Consider the following 22,257-nt stretch of genomic DNA (forward strand, 5'->3'; position numbering starts at 1 on the left):
AACAGTTAGCCGCTAGCTTTGATCAACGTATTTTCATGCCTATGAGTTTCTGGGGTGATATTGCAGTGATCTACAGCACTCATGGTGACTGGGGCAGGGGAGCGACTGTATTAACTTCTGGCCCTCTCCCTCCCACGTTCCCTCAGGAAGGGCCATTAAGCATGTGAAGGAAAGCATCTTTACCACACAAGGGGGCGTGAGGAGGGGCATTCCCAAAGTTCTGGTGGTGCTGACCGACGGCAGGTCCCAGGATGATGTCAACAAGGTCTCCAAGGAAATGCAAATTGAGGGTGTGTAAATATATAATTCCTGTTCTCCTGTAAAGCAATTTGAGGTCCATGAACGGTACTATATGAATGCAATCTATTATCATTATCCAATACTAAGGCATAGCTACTCATTCTGGGTGTTACTGAGTTACATTCCTCTCGAACTGGAGCTAAGTGGCCATCTTTTATGTACGTGCTAAACACTATAGACTAGATGAGTATGGAAGTATGTGCACCTATACTGTTGAAATTCAGGCCTGTAGAGTAAATATTTAGGCTTTACCCAAAGTATGACATTATATTTAATGTATTTTAACAATGTATTTACTCTAGAGGACTAATCAGACCTATGATCTGAGTTCCCTACTGATTATATTAATCACTGGCAGCAAAGCCATTATCATGATTTGACTGTAAACCCATGCACACAAAGCAGTAATCAGTGACAAAATTACATGCAAGCAGAAACCACAAATCATTGAAACATTCATGAGTGTACTCTGTGCATAAAAGTCATAAAACATTCGTTGCTGCCGGCTGCCTCATCCTGTTAAGGCACTGCTTGAGTGCACGGCTGTGGCTGGCAGCCCCAGCGGGCTTCTGGTCTACTGACTGTGGCCATTGTTGGATTTTACTTTGGACTTCTAATTATTAGAAATGTATCACTCATACTACCCTGAGAAATTAGAATTTAGGTTCTTTTATAATGACAAACCAAATCAAAAGCCAGAATGCTGCAGGTTTAGTCTCAGATGAATCACTTCAGTAGATCTACATGAAATACTTATCACTTCCTATCTGGCTGCATAAAAGGATTACATATGTGTGTAAAAGTGGCTAGTGGTCTAGATCATCCTGCATAAGGCAACTGAGTGAGTAAATGTGTGCTATAATGTAAAGGGTGGTTTTGTGTGCTTGAGGTCCCCATGTCAGTCATTCCACCTCTGCAGGTTACAGCATTTTTGCCATTGGCTTTGCCGACGCTGACTACGGTGAGCTGGTGAACATCGCCAGCAAACCCAGCGAGAGGCACGTCTTCTTTGTGGACGACTTAGATGCCTTCAAGAAAATCGAGGAGCAGCTGATAACCTTTGTGTGTGAGGCAGCCTCAGCCAGTAAGCGCCACCCCGTCACCAAGAATTCATCCAATGAATCTACCAGTCAGACCTGGATCAAATAATTGAAATATTTTAGCCCTTTAGAAACTGTAGATCACTGTCATTTCCAAAACAAATATATATTTTTACTGTTATTCAGAACATAATTTTTATTTCATACACTGTGTATGTTTTGGTGTATGTTTCATTCAAACTCGTGAGTCTGCAGGTTTGTTTTCCAGTTTTCTAGATATCTAAAGAGGTGTAGGCATTGTAATACATTTTACCCAGGTCTGCTACCAGAATGAATTTAGCCTTTTTTCTTTTAGTGCAGAGAAAGATTAAGGATTTTGAGGCAAGAGACGCAGTGGCAAAATAATAATTAAAAGAGATATTTAACATTATCCGAGGGCACACTCAGTGAACACAGTCAATATAAATCAATGTACAAGGGAACATTAGCATGCTAGGACTGGAGGGGGTTCAGTTTTGCAATTTGTGTGTTTGCTGCTCTAGGATTGTCAAGCCAGGATAAGCTTCACAAGGAACACAGTTGTCATTTGAGGGAATGTTGAAGACCGTGGTATTCACATATGTTAACATGGTGCTTTAAATCTTTTAATTTTTATCTTTTTTTTTAGCTTGTCCTTCTGTTCTGATGAGTGGTAACACCTTAGCAGGTAAGGGGCTAAGACATGCTCATAATTTATGGGATATTGTAGATATGCTGTTTGACACAGCTATTAGAAGCTGCTTTCATGGGGTTTTCATAGAGCTGATTGTCTTACTAAAGCATTAGTTCTCAGGATTGAGATGTGCTACTGTTGTTTTGAATCTGCTTATGAAGGCATCATTTGACAGCTTACATGAAACGTGTTAAGTTGAAATGTGTTTTTTCCCAAACCCCTTTTCTTCCATTTCTTTAAAGGGATAGTTCACTTTCTTTGTTTTTTTCTTGATATAGTTTCAGTTTTGGTGTGTTCTTGGTTGGCCGACACAGTATTGATGTGCAATGAAAGATATTTTGACACAGAAGTTCTGACAATTAATTGGTTTTACAATGGCTGTTATAGGGGCATCACAGTTTAAAAAGCAGCTTGCTCTGTGATGTTATGTTTGCAGAGTTTGTATATATGAGCAGATCAATTTTTAAGTGTATATTCAGAATTATAAAAAATAAGTGTCAGTTTTTATATTGTGCTGGCACTGTTACTTCTCAGTAGTTCAAACTCTTCATTCCCAAGGACAAGGACCCATGTCGTAATATTGATATATAGGAAACTGCAGCACACTTTTTTTGAGCACAGCGATCTGGAGTTGCATGTGCCATAGGAAACAGTTCCAAACAAAAATAATATGAAATTACATTTTTTAAAAGAATAATCAGATAATGCACACATACAACCTCTGGAAGCACAAATTTGCTGTAAAAATGGCTTTGGAGTTATTAGAAAAGTATTTTTCTTGCTTTAGACCACAAACCCCCAGTGCCCCTATTCCAGCCATTGTAAAGCTGGCCGGTATCCAGAAATCTCTGTAAATATCCTTTGGTGCACACTATAACTGTCTGGGCCTAATGAAAACATACACTAAAACTGAAATAATGTCAAAAATCCCAGAACATGAGCTACCACTTTGAGTGGTTATATTGTATAATGAGCATGGTTGGTTATATGTATCATATCATGCAGTGTGTGGTTAATCTATTGCTGTGCAGTGCATTGTGAAACAGGAGGAGCATTTGGTTGATTATATAAGTTATATAGTATAATAGTAGTGCGGTTCTTATCTGTTTTATATAATGTAATTATGGTGTATGGTTGGTCTTTTTTGGTCTATATTGTATAGTGTATTCTGAGGGGTGTGTGGTAAGCTCTTGACATTATGAATATATGCGATTGGTTATATGACTCTGGCCCTCAGGCTTCAGGATGATGGAGATGTTTGGACTGGTGGAGAACCAGTATGGCAGTGTGGAGGGAGTGTCCATGGAGCCCGGCACGTTCAACAGCTTCCCCTGCTACCGACTACACAAGGATGCCCTCCTGTCTCAGCCCACAAAGTGCGTATCCCGGAACTGAGGGTTATAACACTGCTGAGGCGTTACTCTACCGGCTTTGGGAATCTGGCAAACGGCACTCTAACAGTCTCTGGACCGGTACAGTCAGTGAAAGGGGCTTGTCAGGAGCACAGGCTAGGCCATATGGCTGAGCCATCGCAGGCCTGACCTTCAGCTGTCTTATTAGCCAACTATGACAACTGTGGAAATCTGCAGGTTGGGACACGATTGGCTTTGCCCTGCCAAGGCTAGGGATGGGTGCCCACAGGCTGCTTTTGTTGTTAGTGAGGGCTGTGCCTCTGTTGTGGCTGCCACTACCCCTCCTGTAACGCTGTGCAGTCCCTGACTTAGACTACGTCTGTAGAACCTGTGAAGAAATAAATATGAAGTAAAAAGTAAAAAAAAGACGAAAAGGGCAATTAATCTAATATGCAGCTGGCCAGACCAGACTGCTTTAATCCTGCAGCCAACGTTAGGTTCAAAGTCACTCAACAAGGCAAATTAATGGCCAGAAAAAGGTGCAAACTGGACACTAATTGCATGTGAAGAGAAGTCTGGCCAGTGTAGCCGGCACAATCCCTCTTTGATGACAGACCTGCTCCTGCTCACGCTCAAGATAATATTTACATTAAGTTCACTTTTATGTTTCCCGAGGCAGAGATGTTATTGGAGCGAAAGATTGTCAACCTCAGAATTGTATAATTTCTCCTATACAACTCGCAAGCTTTGGTCTGCCTCAGGTCCATGACAGTTACATATATCATATTTCATCGGGCCCTTATCATGTTTCACCGTATGAAATTGACCAAATGTAATTACTTTTTTGAAAAATTGTGTACTGAATCTTCTGGGCACCCTTTCGAATTAGATTTCAAGTGTCAAGCTAAACTAAGTTGTTTTACACTAGCTTCACAGGGGAGGTTAAACTGCTAACTGGGCTAACTGCCTGTTGTCAGTGATTGACACTTGGCTTATTTGTATAACAGATGCCCCTTATCCAAAAAGATTTACATTTGTATATACTTTTACACCCATTTATACAGCTGGATTTGTACTGATGTATGTGAAGAACAATTTTCCCACCCTTCCTGGGATTTGAAACTGTAATCTCTTTTTCACATGTAAGTTTCCATGATCACTGGGCACAGTAACACTGCCTTTATTGCATATCAGGTATCTACACCCAGAAGGCCTACCCTCAGACTACACCATCACGGTGCTTTTCCGCCTGTTGCCGGACACACCCCAAGAGCCCTTTGCATTGTGGGAGATTCTCAATAAGGAAAATGAACCTCTGGTGGGCGTCATTCTGGACAGTGAGTATTGTGCCTGTATCAACCCCCCTACTGGAGGACAAGACAACACAGGTGGGACAGACATTGTGGATTGAGCCTGATCTATTACAAGCTGTGAATTCTATGCATTTTTTTTGTTGTTAACAGTAGAATGATTTTGCTGTAAGATCATTTTGAAGGCATATAATAAGAATGGGCTTGCATGCTCTTTCCACTTTACTCTAAACACAGGCTGAAGCTTCAGAACAATGGATTGAATCAGTTTCAACACAGTCTGTCACAATACACAGAATCCATATGTTACAGGAATTCAACTGCCCGTTCAAGTTACATTGCATTCACCCATATGTGCAGTTCTGTTGAAGTACAGTGTGTGGCAAAAGCATGATTAACTTCCTGTCTCCAAATCCAGACAGTGGGAAAACTCTCACTTTTTTCAACTACGACTACAAGGGAGACTTCCAGACCGTGACGTTTGAGGGGCAGGACATCAAGAAGATTTTCCATGGTAGTTTCCACAAGGTGAGTATTTGGCTGTTATTTCAAAGGAGACGGTGATGGTTAACTGGGGTTTTAATTTCTTCTTTCTGTTATTCACAATTTTGACTGGGCGATTACTTCAGACTTTCTCAAACAAGCCTTCCAATTCTGATATATGTGTTTGTTGAACAGCCATCTCTTACTCTGTATAAAAAAGCTTAAAATGTCAGCAAAGCGATCATTTCAGCTGATGGGCCTGTTATAGCCCCCCCTTCCCTCCCCACTTCCCTATTCAAAGCTCTGTGGCTATTGTGCTCCTCTCTCGGGTTTTATTTTAACAGACGTGGCTTAGCTTTCCGATCGTATGCTCAGGCATGGAAAAGCCGTGGTGTCTGTGGGTATAATGACTGGGCATTGAGGCAGTCGGGCCCGGTTAAGATGAGAGGCAGCGTGCAGCAAAAATGTCCCACTGTCCCCGGGCGCATCGTTCAACTGCGCCTCCGTGCGTCAATTCCCCCGCTAAGCCGAGCAACAAATAATGGTACGGCGAACCGGCGCTTTTGTAAACACCCGTAATTGGAAGCGCTCTGCGGTAATTTAGAGCACATTATTGCGGTGCGTCCTGCTCGCACGCTTGGCCTGTTTGTAATATGAGTGCCTGTGGGTTTTTCACCTCCAGCTGTTAGGATGAGTAAAAACCAAAGCAGTCCTCTATTGACCGCTACGCTCATTTTTGTTTCTTTGAGTTTCGGGGAAGTTTCTGCCGATGCTCGTCGTTCTTACTCTTTCGTTTCTTTAAAGAGAAATCTTTTCATCGTTTGAAAAGAACAATGCTGTAAGGCCATGTCATAGTGCTGGAAACACAGTTGATAAACACTACAAGACGTCATAGGCCTATCCATTTTGGGTAAGAAGCTAGATCCCCCCCCCCCCCCCCCCCCCCGTATTATTATTTAGCAGACTCCCTCATTCAGTGTAGCTATGCCTGAGGTTAATTATATTACAGCAAATGCAACAGCATATAAAACCTATTAAAATAAACAATACAATTAATATTTCAGGAGTTTAATACTCTTCAGATTAAAACAAGATGACTAACGTTCTACAAGTGGAAAACCGTGGGTTATATAAACACGTGGTTAATCTGAACCTTACAGAACTGTTTATTCATGAAACTATTTGGGCTTTTCAATTTGCTGCGTAAATTACACACTCGGCTTGCAAAAGAACCCGTCTTCGTTTTGCTGCAGGCTTGAGGCTGGAACCTCAGCACATGTGATTTTCGCAAGCCGGTAATAAGAAGCACGTTGGCTAACTCCTACTGTGGCGAGACTGAGCTTCGGGTTTATCCGCGGCCAGCTGAAACTTATTTTCAAAATGTAAAAACCCGCGCGGCGAAATTGGCGTCACAAATATCCCTGGCCCCGGGAACGGTTCGCAGACTCCGAATTGTTATGACAGCTTTTAAACAAACCCCTCGCTGAAAGAAATCCTGATAATGTGCGCTCGAGGAGAGGAGGTCATCTCTGTTTCTGCTGAGCTTTCCGCCACTGTTTCTTTCTAAAAAGGTGTTAGGCTCAAAGGAATCTGTTCCATTTGCGGCGCGCGATATCATCTCAACACTTGTAATGGGATTGTACAGGAGCTGAAATGAAGCGAAGGCGCTGACAGCGGTCCTCGTACATTAGCGCCTGAGCACTGTCTCTCCCAAACACATCTGATCTCAAGGCTCTGCTGTTTACAAGACATCTGGGAGGCTATGCTGACTGCAAATGTTCTATATCAACAGTCAAATGCATTGCATTTTGGGCAACAGTAGCCCTGTCTTTTAGTACAGTTGGAGCTCAGCTGAACTGAATTAACCATTTTAAATTTTTATCATAGGTGGAACAATACTAAGAATCCAACATGAAACTTTATGTGCTTGGCTCAGTTTCTCTAATGAACATGAAAAAGAACAAATTTACATTTGGTGCATATGCTACACCCCAGGACATATTTATTTATATTCAGGTCATTCTGATCTGAGAGTGACAAGGTGAAATAAAAGTGTTAAAATTGGAGAAATTGAAACTGACAGGTCTTCGAAAATATGAAACAGAAAGGTGATTTTGCTCCCTGTACTATTGCCTTCACCTCTTATTTACACTCACATCTGTACACACACACACCTGCCATAAGGAGGATCCCCAAGGATGTGAATGGGTATCGTGTGTTTCTTTTCCACACGCAGTTCTACTCAAGGTTGGTCATTTCAAGAATAATTTTATGAACCGAGTCAAGTCTCAGCTGCTCAAAGGCCTGTGCATGCACACACTCGCGTGCACTCACACACACGCATGCACATGCATACACACACACACACACACGCACAAATACTGTTGACTCTGAGAACCCTCATGACTTTTTTTTATTTGTCTAAGACATACCTACCATCTTTTACTCTCTATAGTATGAGAAACTGCACTATATCATCTCCAAACATTTTATTTTCACAAACTGTACCCCTCACAGCTTTACATAATGGGGGGAGTGGAAAAATACCGTTGTGTATCACAGAGTGCACCAGAGTGTGGGTACCTTCCAAAATCATTGCCACGCTGTCAAGGAAGTCAGTATAAGTAAATGATTCACTGTTCAGAAGGCCCTGGAGCTAATTTTGCAGGACACAGACTCAGATAGTGAGTTAGAGGAGGAGGTGTCCGAACAAGAGGACTATGTGGAATTCACTTCTGATCATGGGAATGAATTTGAGGAAGAGCTGTAGCAGCAGCAGCCTCCCATTCAGCAGCAAGAGGGGCACACATTTCCAAGAACGGCCATATTGAATGGTTCTCAACCCCACTGAGAGCACCAGCATGGCCAGCTGCCAGTATAATAAGAATGATCCCAGGGCCCACACATATGTAGGTGTGAAATATCAGTGACATCATGTCTGCCTCTGAGCTCCATTCAGAAAAAAATATTCTGGAAATTACCAACCTTGAGGGTTGGGTGTTTTTGGAGAGCAGTGGAAAGACATTGTCAAGACACATTTACATCCTTGTTTGGGGATCCTTTTTCTGGCAGGGGGTCTAAAAATCAAAAGTAGAGTCAACAAAAAGTCTGTGGGATACTGAGATAGGAAGAGCCATTTTGCGATGCATGTTAATGCCCCTCTATAGTAGCCTAACCTGCATGACTTCGGATAAAGTATATTTTATGCTCTTGCGATTCATAATATAACGTGTGTGGCGTACACAGGCAGCTGGATTGAGATTCACATTAGCTAGCTAGCTGGTAATAGTTAGCTAAAAGGCTAAAAGCAAAGTTGGAGAGTGGCCATGCAAGTGCTGATGCTCCCAATCCGCTGCAAAGTCATGCTGTTGAATTCTGGACTTTTGAAGCTTCTAGCACGGCAGATCTTGTTTTATATTGATTTCTCAGTCAACATGATATAATAACTAATTGCATTGACCATAGTGGACTTTTCACCAAAACCAAATACATAGCTATATGTGGTTGTTCAAAGCTAAATAATAACTTTTCACCATAAATATTGTTCATATTTTCTATATTTCTATATATTAAAATATTGGGTATTTTTAAATAAATGTTACAATTGTATTGTTATAAAAATCTAAATAGATGGCCCGGGTCAATTTGACCCAATGAACACTACATCCATTGCTAATTAAGAAAAGGAGGGTTATAGGACTTCTCTGATCAGTCATTGGTTTCAGTACTGACTTGTGCATTCTGGTGAGAGTAATGAATGTCTGAGAGTGTGGTCTTGGAATCTATGTGAATCATGCTCCTGTGCGTCGAAAATAATCGCATGTTGCTTTCTTGAAAACAACACTGGGAATCTTAAATTGAAGAGGCAAACAAATTAAGTGACGTATATTGCGGTGGGCTGAGGTGGGGTGAGATTCTGTTTTCTTCTAGGCTGGGATTTTGCGAATGTGATGCGTGAAATGAAATAGGCTAATTCATCATGTTGGCAACGGAATTATACCCAGATTGATCAGGGGAGCGATCTGACCGGCGGGGCTAGGTGAAAAAGGCCTCAAATGCCTCTTATTTCTCTTTGTGCCCTGGCTGGGATATCCTCATGGCGGGTGCTAATTCATCAGAGTGTCATCCTCAAAACTCGCAAACACACACCCTAAAGCCCCCCATAACAGCTTTTTCATTTTTACTATTGTGTAGGTCCTGCTTAGAATCTGATGCGTTCAATTAGAACTGATTTATTATTTATTATTATTTGGAGCCTGATTTCAGTACTCTGAAGGTGGGAGAGATGAAAAACTGTGAGGGTCCAAAGCATAGGCATGGCCTACAGTATGTTAGCAGAGTATTACTGTCTCTACTACAAATTTGGTTCCAGAGCAGAGTCTCTGTATTGCTGACATTTCTGACATATGTACAAAAAGAGACCCATTCAGCTGTAAAAATAAATCTGCAGTCTAAAATCCATTAAACAGCTGAACAGATGTCGGGTTTTAAATTTGTTTTGATCTAAAATTTGTGTAGCTTCATTATTTCAGGTGAGTGTGGCCTACTGTGTCTTGGGAAATGAAGGCAGATATGGAAGGAAAAATTGGCCATAATTTAAAATGTTGATTAGTTAGTGTAAATATCATAGCAGCATTAGTTATTTAATTCCATTTTCATGTACACATACCTTCCACAAAAAAATGAAATGGAACATCTCTGCATTTTCAAATGTGTATGTGATTATGAGTCACAATGATAATGCTGATGTTGATTATGCTGTTACCTACCATTTTTAGAATATTATTGAAACAGCATGGCAATTTCTTATATTTGGATGCCATTACCTAACTAATTACCTAACCTTGCCTAACAATATACCTTGCCTGTGAATAGCAAGGAGGAGTGTGTGTAACATAGCCAACTTGATGATTAACTAAGCTAGCTAACTACATATTGTCCCACGGCTAACACGCAGATGGAATGCTATTGTGATACCAGAGAGAAAAAGCTGCTCTGCGATTGAATCTTTTCTGTAATCATGCCTGCTGGTTTACTCTGCGAGATGTCACGTTTCCATGGTGTGAACAGTGCGGAGCAGAAAGTGCCTCTATAATAGATCGTTAATATATGCCTTATTTGGTATGTCTGTCTATTTTATTTTGTCATCACTTCAGCGAATAAATTACCAGCTAGCAAATCAACTGGTCAATCAGCTATGAATCAGTAATGCACTGTCACAGACAGCCAAATGGAAAAGCAAAGTAATATTATGTGCAAAACAGGAAATGAAAATTTCAAACAGGAGAACAAGTTTAATGGTATCTGTTTAGGGTAGACACAGAAAAAGCAGTTATGTACTAGTATGTGGCAAGGTATGTAAGTACATAACCAACACTATCAACTTTTACATCAGTTTATTTAAGTATCATACATACAGTAAATGCTAATAAAAAAACTTAGGTGACATCATTCAATTTCTGTAACAGTACTTCAAATATGGCACAAATATGGCATACAGGTAGTTATATTTATATTGGCAGACACTATAAATTGTATCAGGAGAGGCAATGCCCACACCACAATCGAAGTGCTATGTATACCATATGAAAGTGACAGTGGTTATTGACTTATTGGATGATATGAGCTGTGGCCTCAAAACCATTTTGATTTCTCACAGCTCCATGTGGCTATCAGCAAGACGACTGCCAAAGTGGTCATCGACTGTAAGGTGATTAGTGAGAAGGCCATCAACGCTGCGGGGAACATCACCATGGATGGGGTGGAGGTGCTTGGTCGGATGGTGCGGTCTCGTGGGAAGAGGGACAACTCAGCCCCGGTGAGTCTAGCTGAGGGGGCCTGGAGTCACAAATTCTGTAGACCCGGCAGATGGTCAGCTCCTTATGATTAACACTGGTAGAAGTTCTGTCTTCCTTCCAATGAAGCAGAAACATTCCAATAGGATAGATCTCCTGAATATGTATGAAGGGGCGTGCTCAAGGACCATGCTGTTGCAGTGGATTTTAATGGCCTTGGGCACACCTTTTTATGAATATTCATAAACTGTAATGTAGAAACCGACACCGCTGCTAACCGGAGCCTCCTGTAGTTTAGAAGTTGATACGATGGACAGAATGCAGGATCTGACCATCTGGCTAGTCTATATAATCTGTGCTGGGGCTCTCATTCAGTCCAGATCCTTTTGTTCTGCAAAAGTTCCTGGACAAAATGTCTCTAATGCCCTCAAGAGTGGTGGCAAAGAGACTTGCTCAGACTGAATGTCACAACAGGAAATGAGGTGAAACACAGCCCTCTGGGCGAGCCCAGTAATGGGGGTTTGATAGATTGTATGCACTTCATCAAGTAAAAGAAATGTGCTTTACAACTAGAAACTACTCTGTTGTCAATGGCTGTTTTGAACGGAGAAAGCTAGTAGGAGAAAGTTAGTATCTAAATCTGTACCCATGCGAGAAAGATGAATCGGTATATCAGTTGATATTTCCGATTGAGAAACAATTTTTCTCGAAGCAAAACCAGTATTTTTTGTAATTTGATCCAGCAATTGGATCCAGAGTACAAATCCCTATGACATCAAACTGAATAAATATGCCACAGAATATATACAATTAGTCCACTGTTACTAACTCACAATAGCACTGTGTACTGCCAAGAATTCCTTGCTTGTTATATACAATAAGCATGAATATGGTCAATCAGTTTCTGTTCAACAGACATGGTGTACTGCACATCACATCACAGTGATTTTGTTTGTTGTGCGTGTGTGTGTGTGTGCATGCGTGCATGCATGTGTGTTTTGTGTCCATGCGTGTGGGCATGTGTGTTGGTGTTTGCATGTTTTAAACATCTTTAAACAGGCTATCATGATGGATTCTGAAGTATGTACAGCATTTGTATTTGCAGACGTAAAAGTACTATATCCGAATCATTTGGTGGACTGACATTTTTTATAAAGTACATACTCACAGTGGTTTTTATGCTTTTTTCATCCACAGTTCCAGCTGCAGATGTTCGACATCATCTGCAGCACCTCCTGGGCCAGCCGGGACAAGTGCTGTGAGCTGCCAGGCCTGGTAGGAAGAAGCGCCATTCTGTGCCAGTCAATTCTGCCTGCTTCTGACCAGTCAGTGCACCAGTCAATAACCTTTTACTGCCTCATCAAACGCTGCTACAATATTGAGATATAATCCCATTTAATATAATCTTAGGGAATTTTAGTATTGCTATTGAAAAAATGGTTGTGGTATTTCATTAATTTAAAATAGCATAATGTGTAAAATATCAATGTCTCAAAATATTTTGAGGGTTTATGATTGCCGTTTCTGACGATGCCTGAACCTGCCTTCTTGTGTGCTGGCATTCAGTTTATGCAGTGGCATGAAATGTTGGTTAGCTTGACACGGCATCACCTCAGGAGGACGCGTCGCGGAAGCACCCAGCAGTCCGTGTCTGACAGCTGCGCAGACACGCAGTCACACAGCGCTCTCAGCGAGCCTGAGAGCCGGTGTTATGGAGGGAGAAGTACGTGAGCAGTATCAACACGTGCTTCGAGCGAACACATCCTCTTGTGTAGCGGCAGTCGCCGTCACTGTCACTGCGCCTCGCTGCGTGACCCCCTGTCACTTAGAGGTCTGCTTTCTGGAACTTAGAAATGCTAACTTGATGGCTTTGGCAGATCGCAGCCCAGTCCGTACAGTGTGGGACGCACATTTGACAGTTTGTTACGTGGCTTTACTTTAAAAAGAATGGAGCAATTATTTGAATGAAATCCCTGCCTTTCCTGCCTGGGGGGTCAGGTAGGTGGAATTTAACTGCTTGGGGCGGGAGGGAGGCATTTTTCTGCACTGTTGAAAGACTGATAGTGATCAAAACAAGGCGAAAGAGATTCACAGCAGACACTGAAGCTAGTGTTTTGGCACCAAGGCACATAATCTGTTTTTACATATTGGTTCATTTTCGTATAAACCATTTTTTCTTATTTTGCAAATAAGACACAGCACTAGTTTAATAATAACAATGTCCACAAATATTTAAAGGTTTTTTCATGAAAAATTATTTTGTTTATCTTCATTTTGAAGCTTTATGAAGCATCATCCTCCCAGCTCCTTTTCTGGTATAGCATTTTATAGTATATGAGTTGGATGATAAATTAGTTGATTATAATATAATTGAAATAATGTACTGTGCACATTTAGTATTGATATATGATTTAGTAAACAGATTACTAAGCTCCTTGACTCGAGGGTGTTGTACCATGGAATGGAACCAATAGAAATGCATGGATCCTATGGGGTTAGAATCTAGTATCTTTTTAGCTGCTGTGAGTCCACTGGGACATATTCTTTTATGGTGTTGAAAGTGAATCGAAGAGGTTTTTATTTATTTAATAAAAGTATTGTTTAAAAGCACCCTGGGATTGGGAAGAATATTGGTTTCAAGACAGCTGGTTAAAGAGACCAGAAGACTGTCAGGTCAGGAAGATTCCTGGAAAGAGTGGATAAATGTAGCTGAGTTTCTCAGAAGCAGTTCTCAAATTTCTCCAAATAGTTTCCTGGCCAAAATACTCAAACTACAATCCTGTAATTGAAAGATTATGTCTGATCTAAAGGAAAAGAATTTACAATTTAACAATTTATCTTATCTTTTGCATTTAAAGCACTATACAAAGGATTTTAGCCAAACAATATTCCTGATAGTTTCGTTAGTATGTAGACTGATACAGAGTTTCCAGAATACTATGGTAAATCTCAGAAATTTATAATGCACATATACAGTAAATGTGTAATGTTAATGTTTATATGCTGTACTATATAAAATCTTGGAGCCTATGAAGGAAAATCTTCATAAAATGGGCTTCATAGATCAAGATTTAAGACGAGGGTGATCTCACTTGTCAGTCTGATAACCTACGGTACATTGAACCTGACCATGCAGACGCTTGAATATGACACAGTTATATCTGTCATCCAAGGATGTGCTTTGTTAATAAACAAATAGTCCATTGCCTCTTGTGGTTGTGATGCTGTAGGCTGGGGTACAACTGGGGACACTGATTCAAGTAAACTAAACTATTGACCTATAACACAATGGCCAGAACCAGTCATATTGCACGAAACCTCACAACATGTTATTTTTGAAATGGGTGATCGGAAATAGAATTTAAAATTAGGCACTGATGTTTCACTGGCTCACTTCAGCAGGCAGTATTCAACACATTTTAGGCGTTCCCTTGTGTGTCCGAAGACGCTTGGGAACTGAGCGCCATTAGAGTCTATTCCAATAGTAGAAAGAGATTGCTTTTTTGAGTAAAGGCTTGATTTGTATTAGACTGTCAGATGACATTAATGGGGTCCTAATTACTGAAAATGTTGGCACCTGGCCACGGGAACTATACTAATGCCTTTTGTTATGATGAGTGTGGGAAAAAATGGAAGAACTTGAACATGCTTTGTACAACCTTAATTGATCAAGAAAATTGCTGTACTAAAAACAAAAAGTGAAATGTAACAAAATGGTTAGGACACAAAGTGGGTCCCTGGAACAGAGATCCTGCAAGAGTCTTCACATGAAATGTGTCACATCTTTAGAAAGTCTCACTGAAATTATTCTGTAATGTGAAGTGCAATGACAATCACACTTTCACACCAATGAATTTGAAACTGTGAATCTGTGAAACAATGAATCTGTCCTGTGGTGAATTTAAAAAGCAAAGTAGTCTCTGTTAAAGCTCTAAATGAAATTAAAGACGATTTTCACTAGTTTTTCTTATTGCCTTGGAGAGAGCAAATTAACTGAAAAAATGTGAAAGGTGTGATAGTTATAGAAGCTCATTATCCACATTATACTACTACCGCTGCTGCAGCTGCTATTACTACTACTACTACTAATAATAATAATAATAATAATAATAATAATACTGCTGCTACTACTACTACTAATAATAATAATAATAATAATAATGATGATAATAATATATCACTTGCTTATAAATGAACGATATGTAATATCTGGTGTTATTAATGCAATTGTCTCTGGCAGCTCAGATTGCTGTACAGCTCCACAGAAAGGTTATAGAGAGGAGAATGGATAGCTGTGCCCTTAATTATTGGGAATGAGAAGGACCAGTTACAGCTTCTTATCTCTGTTGCTGAATGATTACAATAAGTACTTTTAAGCCTGTTAATAAATCCATTGCCAAGACCCATAAAATGTTATCCTGTACACCAATATCACCGATATCAGTGTTACTAATGATAAAATGCTTTATGTGCTTTGTGTATCCAGAGAAAGGACAGTAGATGGTGATTAGCTGTACGGAATGGATGCTAGCTGATACCAGATGTGATTTAACTGAGCCTGTTTGGACTGGCTGCATTGATTTATGAGGGAAATGTTATTCCAAAGGGAATAACAAACCTTTTGCATAAACTTTCACATCAGAGCTTTTTCAAGATAAGGGACTATAACAGTTGCACACTGTTGAGTGTTTTTTATTCAGTGGCAGCAAGGGTTATGCCAAGTGGAAGTTGTTCACTGTTAATCTTACTAGAGTTGTGTGTCATGTGGAATAAAACAGTCTGAATGTGGAATTTATTTTTTACGGGTCTGTTAGCAGATCTGGAGAAGAGTCAGTCCCTGCGAAATACTCAAAAGTGCACTTCGCTGATTTCCTGCCAAGTTATGCCACTATTAGACGAGTGTGCTTCCATTGTAGGACTGGAACTTTATACTAGTAATTCACCATGATGTCTAAGAATCAACTAAAGTTAATTTCTAACGATACCTTTGTGCATATCTGAAGAGATCTACTGGGAATTGTCTAGAGGTCTAATTTAGAGTGACAAATACAGATAAGATACATACCTTTGATAAATCCTTTAACAGGATCCCATAAAATGTTACAGTCACTGCTAAATTTCCACTGTTCCATAAACCCTATTAGATGCATTCTCTTCATTGTAAGAGAAATCAGTTTCAGGTTAGAATATGGCATGCACATCAAGCAGCGAATGAATGTTAATGGTCAGGAAAGACAGGAATATCATGTGTATCTTGGGCCTGCTAAGCCCTGGTCCTTGTTAGGAAAAAATACACAGCTCCGATCTTGATGAAAAAGGCTTTATTCAGATACCGACAGTGACAAAGTACATGACAGGTAATACAAGAATACCAGCAAGCACTCTGGATTCAGCGGAGTTCGTCTGAATCCTGGTTTGTGAGAACCGTGACCTTAAATACTATTTAAACTCTATGGTTGGCCAGAGTAGCCGTTTGATCACCTATTCACCCACTCAACTCTATGAATGGTTGGCCTGAGTAGCTGTTTGATCACCTATTGACCTACTCAATTCTAAATGGTTGGCCTGAGTAGCCATTTGATCACGTATCCATGTATGCTACTGGCTATTGTTGGTTTCAGGAGTTTCTCTGTCTCTTCCTCCCAATCACCTATTCACATGTCAATTACTGTCTCCATTTGGCCGCACAAATCCCTTGTAATTGTGATATGATTATCTTACATCCCGTTAGACTACTGTGGCTGTACTGTAGTTCAGCATTTTGTCCCAGGCAATCACTTTCAAGGGAACATTGTTGTTGGCTAATGGCTGATTGTTGCTGCAATTTTATCAATTTTGATTTAATAAACTCATATTCTATGGTTCTAGTGGTTAAGAGAGCATCTTGTTGAGCTGAGTAGCCTTCTGGATTACTGATGAGCTCCATAATGTTTACAACAAAGGCATATTATTTCTTGACATGGCTCTGTACTCCACAATTTTAGATTTATAATCAAATAAGTCACATATGGTTATTGTGCAGATTCTCAGTTTTTATTAAAATTTATTAAAGATATTTTTATACATTTAGTTTCACAATGTGGAAAGTATAGTGCTATTTATACATAGTCCCCCCATTTCAGGGCACCCTAATGTTTGGGACAAATGGTTTCACATGTGTTTAATTGTTTCTAATTAGTCAGGTATGTTCAGTTGCCTTTTTAGTGCAGGTGTAAGAGAGTTTACAGTATCTAGTCTTGATTCTAGGTTTTTGATTGCCTGTTACTGGCATTTATCACCACGTGGACCAGAGCTGTGCTAATGAAAGCTAAGGAGGCCATTTTGAGGCTGGAGAATAAGAAAAAATCATGGACAAAAACTAAGCTTGCCAAAATCGACTGTTTGGAACACCATTAACAAGAAAGAGAGCTCTAGTGAGTATTCGCAAAGGGCCTGGTTGGCCAAGGAAGACCTCTACAGTTGATGACTGAAGAATTCTCACCATAATGAAGGAAAACCCCCAAACACCTGTCGGACAGATCAGAGACACTCTTCAAGAGGCAGAAACGAATGTGTCAGTGACAACTGTCAGCAGAAGACTTCACAAACAGAACTAGAGAGGCTGCACTGCAAGCTGCAAAACAATACTTAGCCATAAAAACAAGATGGCCAGGTTACAGTTTGCTCAGAAGTACCTAAAAGAGCTTGCAGAGTTCTGAAAAAAGGACAAATGAGGCCAAGATTCACGTGTAACAGATTTATGGCAAGAGCGTAGTGTGGAGGCCAAAAGGAAAACCCTGAGATCCAAAGCATACCACCTCATCTGTGAAACATGATACTGGCTGCCACGGGTACTGGCTAGCTTGTTTCCGTTGATGATGGCAGCAGAATGAATTCTGAAGTGTACAGAAGCAAGTACAAGCAAATGCCTCCAAACTCATTGGACGGCACGTCATCCTACAGTAAGAAAATGATCTCAAATGTACTGCTAAAGCTTTTAGTTTTTGTGCTTTAGAGTTTTTAAAAGCTAAAAACTGGAAAATTCTTGACTGACCAAGTTAATCACCCAATATGAATCCAATCGAACATGCATTTCTTTTGCTGAAGAGAAAACCTAAGGCAACTTGTCCTGGAAACTAACAGGAGCTGAAGATGGCAGCAGTACAGGCTTGGCAGAGCATCACCAGAGAAGATACTCAGCATCTGGTGGGGTTTATGGGTCACAGATTTCAAACAGTATTAGCATGGAAAGTCTATGCAGCAAAGTACTGAACATTATTACTTTCGTTTACATAACATTAATATGTCCCAAACATTGTGGTGCCCTGAAATGGGGGGTAGGGGGCTATGCATAAAGACTGCTGTAATTTCTACATGGTGAAGTCAAAGTGTATAAGAATACCCTTAAATAAAAGCTAAGAATGTGCATGCAAATTGTCTGAATGCAAATCTAAAACTGTAGCGTACTGAGCCGAATTTAGACAGAAATGGCTTTGTCCAAAACATCGTGGAGTGTTTGCTTGTGTATGAAAAAGGTTAAAAGATGGTGTGTGAGTGTGTGTGTGCACGTGTGTCTATGTTGTATGTTTCAGGTTTTGATTGAAAAAGGATATCTGTGGAAATTGCGTATCATTGAAGGGCTTCAAATCTTTTAATTATATGTCTATTCTGAATTATTTATTTTTTTACAGAGAGTGGAAGCAGACTGTCCAGCCATGCCCCATGCCTGCACCTGCTCCCAGGACAGCAAAGGGCCTCCTGGACCTTCCGGACCTCCTGTAAGGAACCTCTGCCCATCTTCAGCCAGCAGGGCCTCCTAACAGGGCTAATAATAGGACAAGTTTTAAAAAAAGGACTGCCTCTCAAAAGGCATAGAGCAGAAAATAAACACCAGGTAGTCACATAGGTGGCTGCTGATTTAAGTTTTTATAACAGTATTTTTTGTGATATTGATATTATTGTTACTTATTCATCTGTATAGCTGATGCCATTAAGCAGGGAGACCTGCAAAGCATTAGCAGGACACAGAACAGAACACAGTGAAATCTTTGAATTCACCAACTGTTGTTTATGCCCAGTTGTAAAATTTAAATTAAATGTTGTAAAATGCAAATATGTAATATCGTATAAAACGGGACTGAGATCAGAAACCAGAACAAGTGCAAAATATTGCCGAGAGATCGCAGCGATATCTTTTTTAATTATATGATTTTTACTTCTTGAGCCGTCACTGATGGAACCAAAACAGTAGGAAATTGAAAAGGAAATGTGCTGGAAAAGATGGCGGGTCAGCACATTCCGGATACGCTGCAGGTAGAACTTGATACAAATATGCTAGATTTAAATAAATGAGCTCACTCGAAAGGCACCGTCGCGGGTGTGGGGTAGCGAAGGCCGCGTTGTGTAAACTTGGGGATGTTTGAGGAAGCAATTACACGGATATCGATTTATCAAAGCAAATTAGTCTCCTCCTTCCTGTCTGAGCCCATATGTTTCCACGTCCTCACGAAGCCTCTCCCCAATCAGACATCTCGTTTGTAGACCCGGTCACAATGAATTTCCTCCCCCTTTAATCGCACAACGGGGTGTCTGTCAGTCAACGTGGCTGGACACCGAAACTTAACCCCTAATGACCACCTCATCGGCTGAACTTTATTCTGAAAAACCATGAATGTATACGTGATTAGGCTATATTTATTTGCCCTATAGTACACAGTACATTTACTGAAGTATATATTTAGCTATAAAGGCTATTTTAGGCTATTTTTGCCTGCTTAGTATGTTTCAAGTCTACGTTTGAAAGTTGTTTTTACAAACTTGTCCTCGTGAAAGTGCTAAATCCGCATTGTCCATGAATTGCAGTTTGTAAATTTGGGAAAGAAAATGTGGGAAAACCCCAAAAAAGTAGGATAGAAATATTGTGTGCGGTGTACTGTGCACTAATCCTGATTTCGTCCTCGTATACCCATAGTGCTCAGTCTCGGCATCAGCCTGACTCCAGAGTGACCTCGGGGGAGTAATTAATGCGAGTCCCAAAACAGGGATAAGGCCAAAAGGCCAACTGCATGTGACTGCCAGCGGCGCTCCATGCGGGAGCTCGCGCAGGTCGTCGCTCGCAGCTGGGTGCCTTTTTCTCCTGATTGTCAGATGGGCGGAGAGCAGTTTTACAGGCCCTCTCCGCTCAAACCAGTCACAGTGAAGCAAATGCTCGAGTTCACGGGAGTTCTCAGTCACGGTCCCTGCCACCAACAAACTTCAATTCATTACATTCAATGCCTAGAAGCAAAACTGACATATAAAATACTGTAAATACCAACTAATAAAAAACCTGGAAGTGCTCATGGCCCATGTTGGTAATGACTGGGTTCTGTTGTGTGGGTTCTGCCCTGTCCTGGAATTTACAATTCACAAAGATGTGATTGGCTTTTCACACCTGTCGTTAATTGTGACCGCAGTCGAGTGATATGTGCATGTTGCTTGTGTTGCAGGGTGGCCCCGGCATCAGGGGAGCGAGAGGGGATCGAGGGGAACAGGGCCTTGTGGTACAGTATACCCCACATCAATCTCGCTGTTTATATATGTATTGGGTACATGGGGGACTGCTCAGATGGTGGTGGTGATCTTTGTTCTCCTTGCCTGATGCCCTCAGGTTTGTCCACAAAAGCTCGACCAAAAAAAGAAAATGGCTGTCTGGCACTTATGACATTGTATTTGAATTTGGGTCGTTGTAGACCCTGCTTTCCTTCTCACTGTTTTAACCGGCAGCACCGTCCTCCATTCCCCCTGGCTGTGTTCACTGAACAGCTAGAGATGGGTAATGGTGTGTGGAGAATATATTGTTTAGAGTTACGAATGAACAAATCACTCCGATGCGCCCTAATTTCAATTGCATGCATAATGGGTGAAACGATTTTTCTGAAGCGGTATTATGTAATCTTCATGGTAATGATTGCTTCCACAGCAGATCATGCAGGCTGCCTGTGGCCATTGTTTTTATCCTCATGAATTTTGCATTTACTAGAGAAGCATGTAATTCAAGGGGAGGCTGGGAAGAGAATGTATTGGTTTGTTGTTCACAAATGGACAGAGAGTAGCCATAAACCACATTCTGAACATGCTGGAAATAAAGCCTATTTTTATATATTTGCATTCGAACACACGAAGACCACCGCAAAGGCTAAAGGGCCATGATGACTGAAATGGATACTCCTTTCTGCTTGGTCTGCTGTCGCCTCCATTCCTTTTCTGTTGCTGTGAGGGCAATGACATGTGATTGGCCCTTTGTTTTCTTCAATTTATTAGGGACCTCAAGGGTCTAATGGAGACATGGGGCCTCCAGGGCCACAGGGACCTCCTGGCCCTCAGGGCCCCAGTGGATTGTCCATTCAAGGGGCTCCGGTAAGACCCCTGCTTTGCCATGTGTTGTGTACAGTGACTTAGGTTGCCACAGGTCATGTCCTGTTACACCTACAATGTCATTATAAATCAGTGAATAGAATATAAGTTAAGTCTGGTCTCTTAACTGTGTGATTGTATTTGCAATCATATATACAGAGTTGTTCACTTTTCCAGAATGTCTCCATTCGTATGGTACATAACAGTGAATCGTGTACTGTATCATTCCTAGTTGGTTTGTACATAAAGGGTTGATAAAGGGTATCTTCCCTGTATCCTTTTGTAGAAAAAAGAGTAAGGTGTTTTGAAAAAATGGACAGGACAAGTATTTCAAGAGAAAAACTATTTTAACTGACAGCATAGCTTATTAAAATGGGTAAAATATTGTTTTTAATACCTCAAATCTTTACTCACCAGTAAAATTCTGAAGAAAAAAAAGATCTTGGCTGCACAACAATGGTTATGCTTGCTAACTAGTAATGATAGACACATTAAGGCAGTATACACACAGGCTGCCTTTGTATAATCAGAGGACCTTATACAATTTGTTTATTTAAATGATGTAACAAAGAGTTTCCTCAGGTGAAATATACTCAATATGTACTGTAAAAACATTATGTACTGGTTGGAAAATAATTCAGGGCCTATGCCATGACATTCTTTCAGTGAATAACCTTAGATAGCCTTCCAAGAGAATTCAAGTTCTCTCTTTTGTGTGCCCAAGAAGAAACTATTAAAAGTTTGAAAGGAGGGTCAGTCATAAAATGGAGCTGATAAGGCTTTCTTTCTCTCTTTCAGGGGTTGCCTGGGGAGAAAGGAGAGAAAGGCGAGGTTGGCGTGCAGGGACTTCAGGTAAAATCTGCACTCGGGGCATTTTCCCTTGGGTTTTCT

General features: G+C 40.7%; 1 protein-coding gene across 3 annotated transcripts in view; it reads left to right on the forward strand.

Moving 5' to 3' along the window:
- Positions 1-22,257, forward strand: part of col14a1a (collagen, type XIV, alpha 1a) — a 113,684-nt gene that overhangs the window by 71,717 nt on the left and 19,710 nt on the right. For all 3 annotated transcript variants that reach the window (XM_035389260.1, XM_035389270.1, XM_035389280.1), the window contains exons 28-39: positions 147-290; positions 1,220-1,384; positions 2,008-2,046; positions 3,290-3,428; positions 4,599-4,741; positions 5,133-5,242; positions 10,857-11,015; positions 12,190-12,267; positions 18,663-18,749; positions 20,460-20,513; positions 21,274-21,369; positions 22,165-22,218. In XM_035389260.1, the coding sequence (XP_035245151.1) occupies positions 147-290; positions 1,220-1,384; positions 2,008-2,046; positions 3,290-3,428; positions 4,599-4,741; positions 5,133-5,242; positions 10,857-11,015; positions 12,190-12,267; positions 18,663-18,749; positions 20,460-20,513; positions 21,274-21,369; positions 22,165-22,218 (1,268 nt within the window). The remainder of the gene's footprint in view (positions 1-146; positions 291-1,219; positions 1,385-2,007; positions 2,047-3,289; positions 3,429-4,598; positions 4,742-5,132; positions 5,243-10,856; positions 11,016-12,189; positions 12,268-18,662; positions 18,750-20,459; positions 20,514-21,273; positions 21,370-22,164; positions 22,219-22,257) is intronic.

The sequence above is a fragment of the Anguilla anguilla genome, chromosome 1 (assembly GCF_013347855.1).
Source record: "Anguilla anguilla isolate fAngAng1 chromosome 1, fAngAng1.pri, whole genome shotgun sequence".
NCBI classification, from domain to species: domain Eukaryota; kingdom Metazoa; phylum Chordata; class Actinopteri; order Anguilliformes; family Anguillidae; genus Anguilla; species Anguilla anguilla.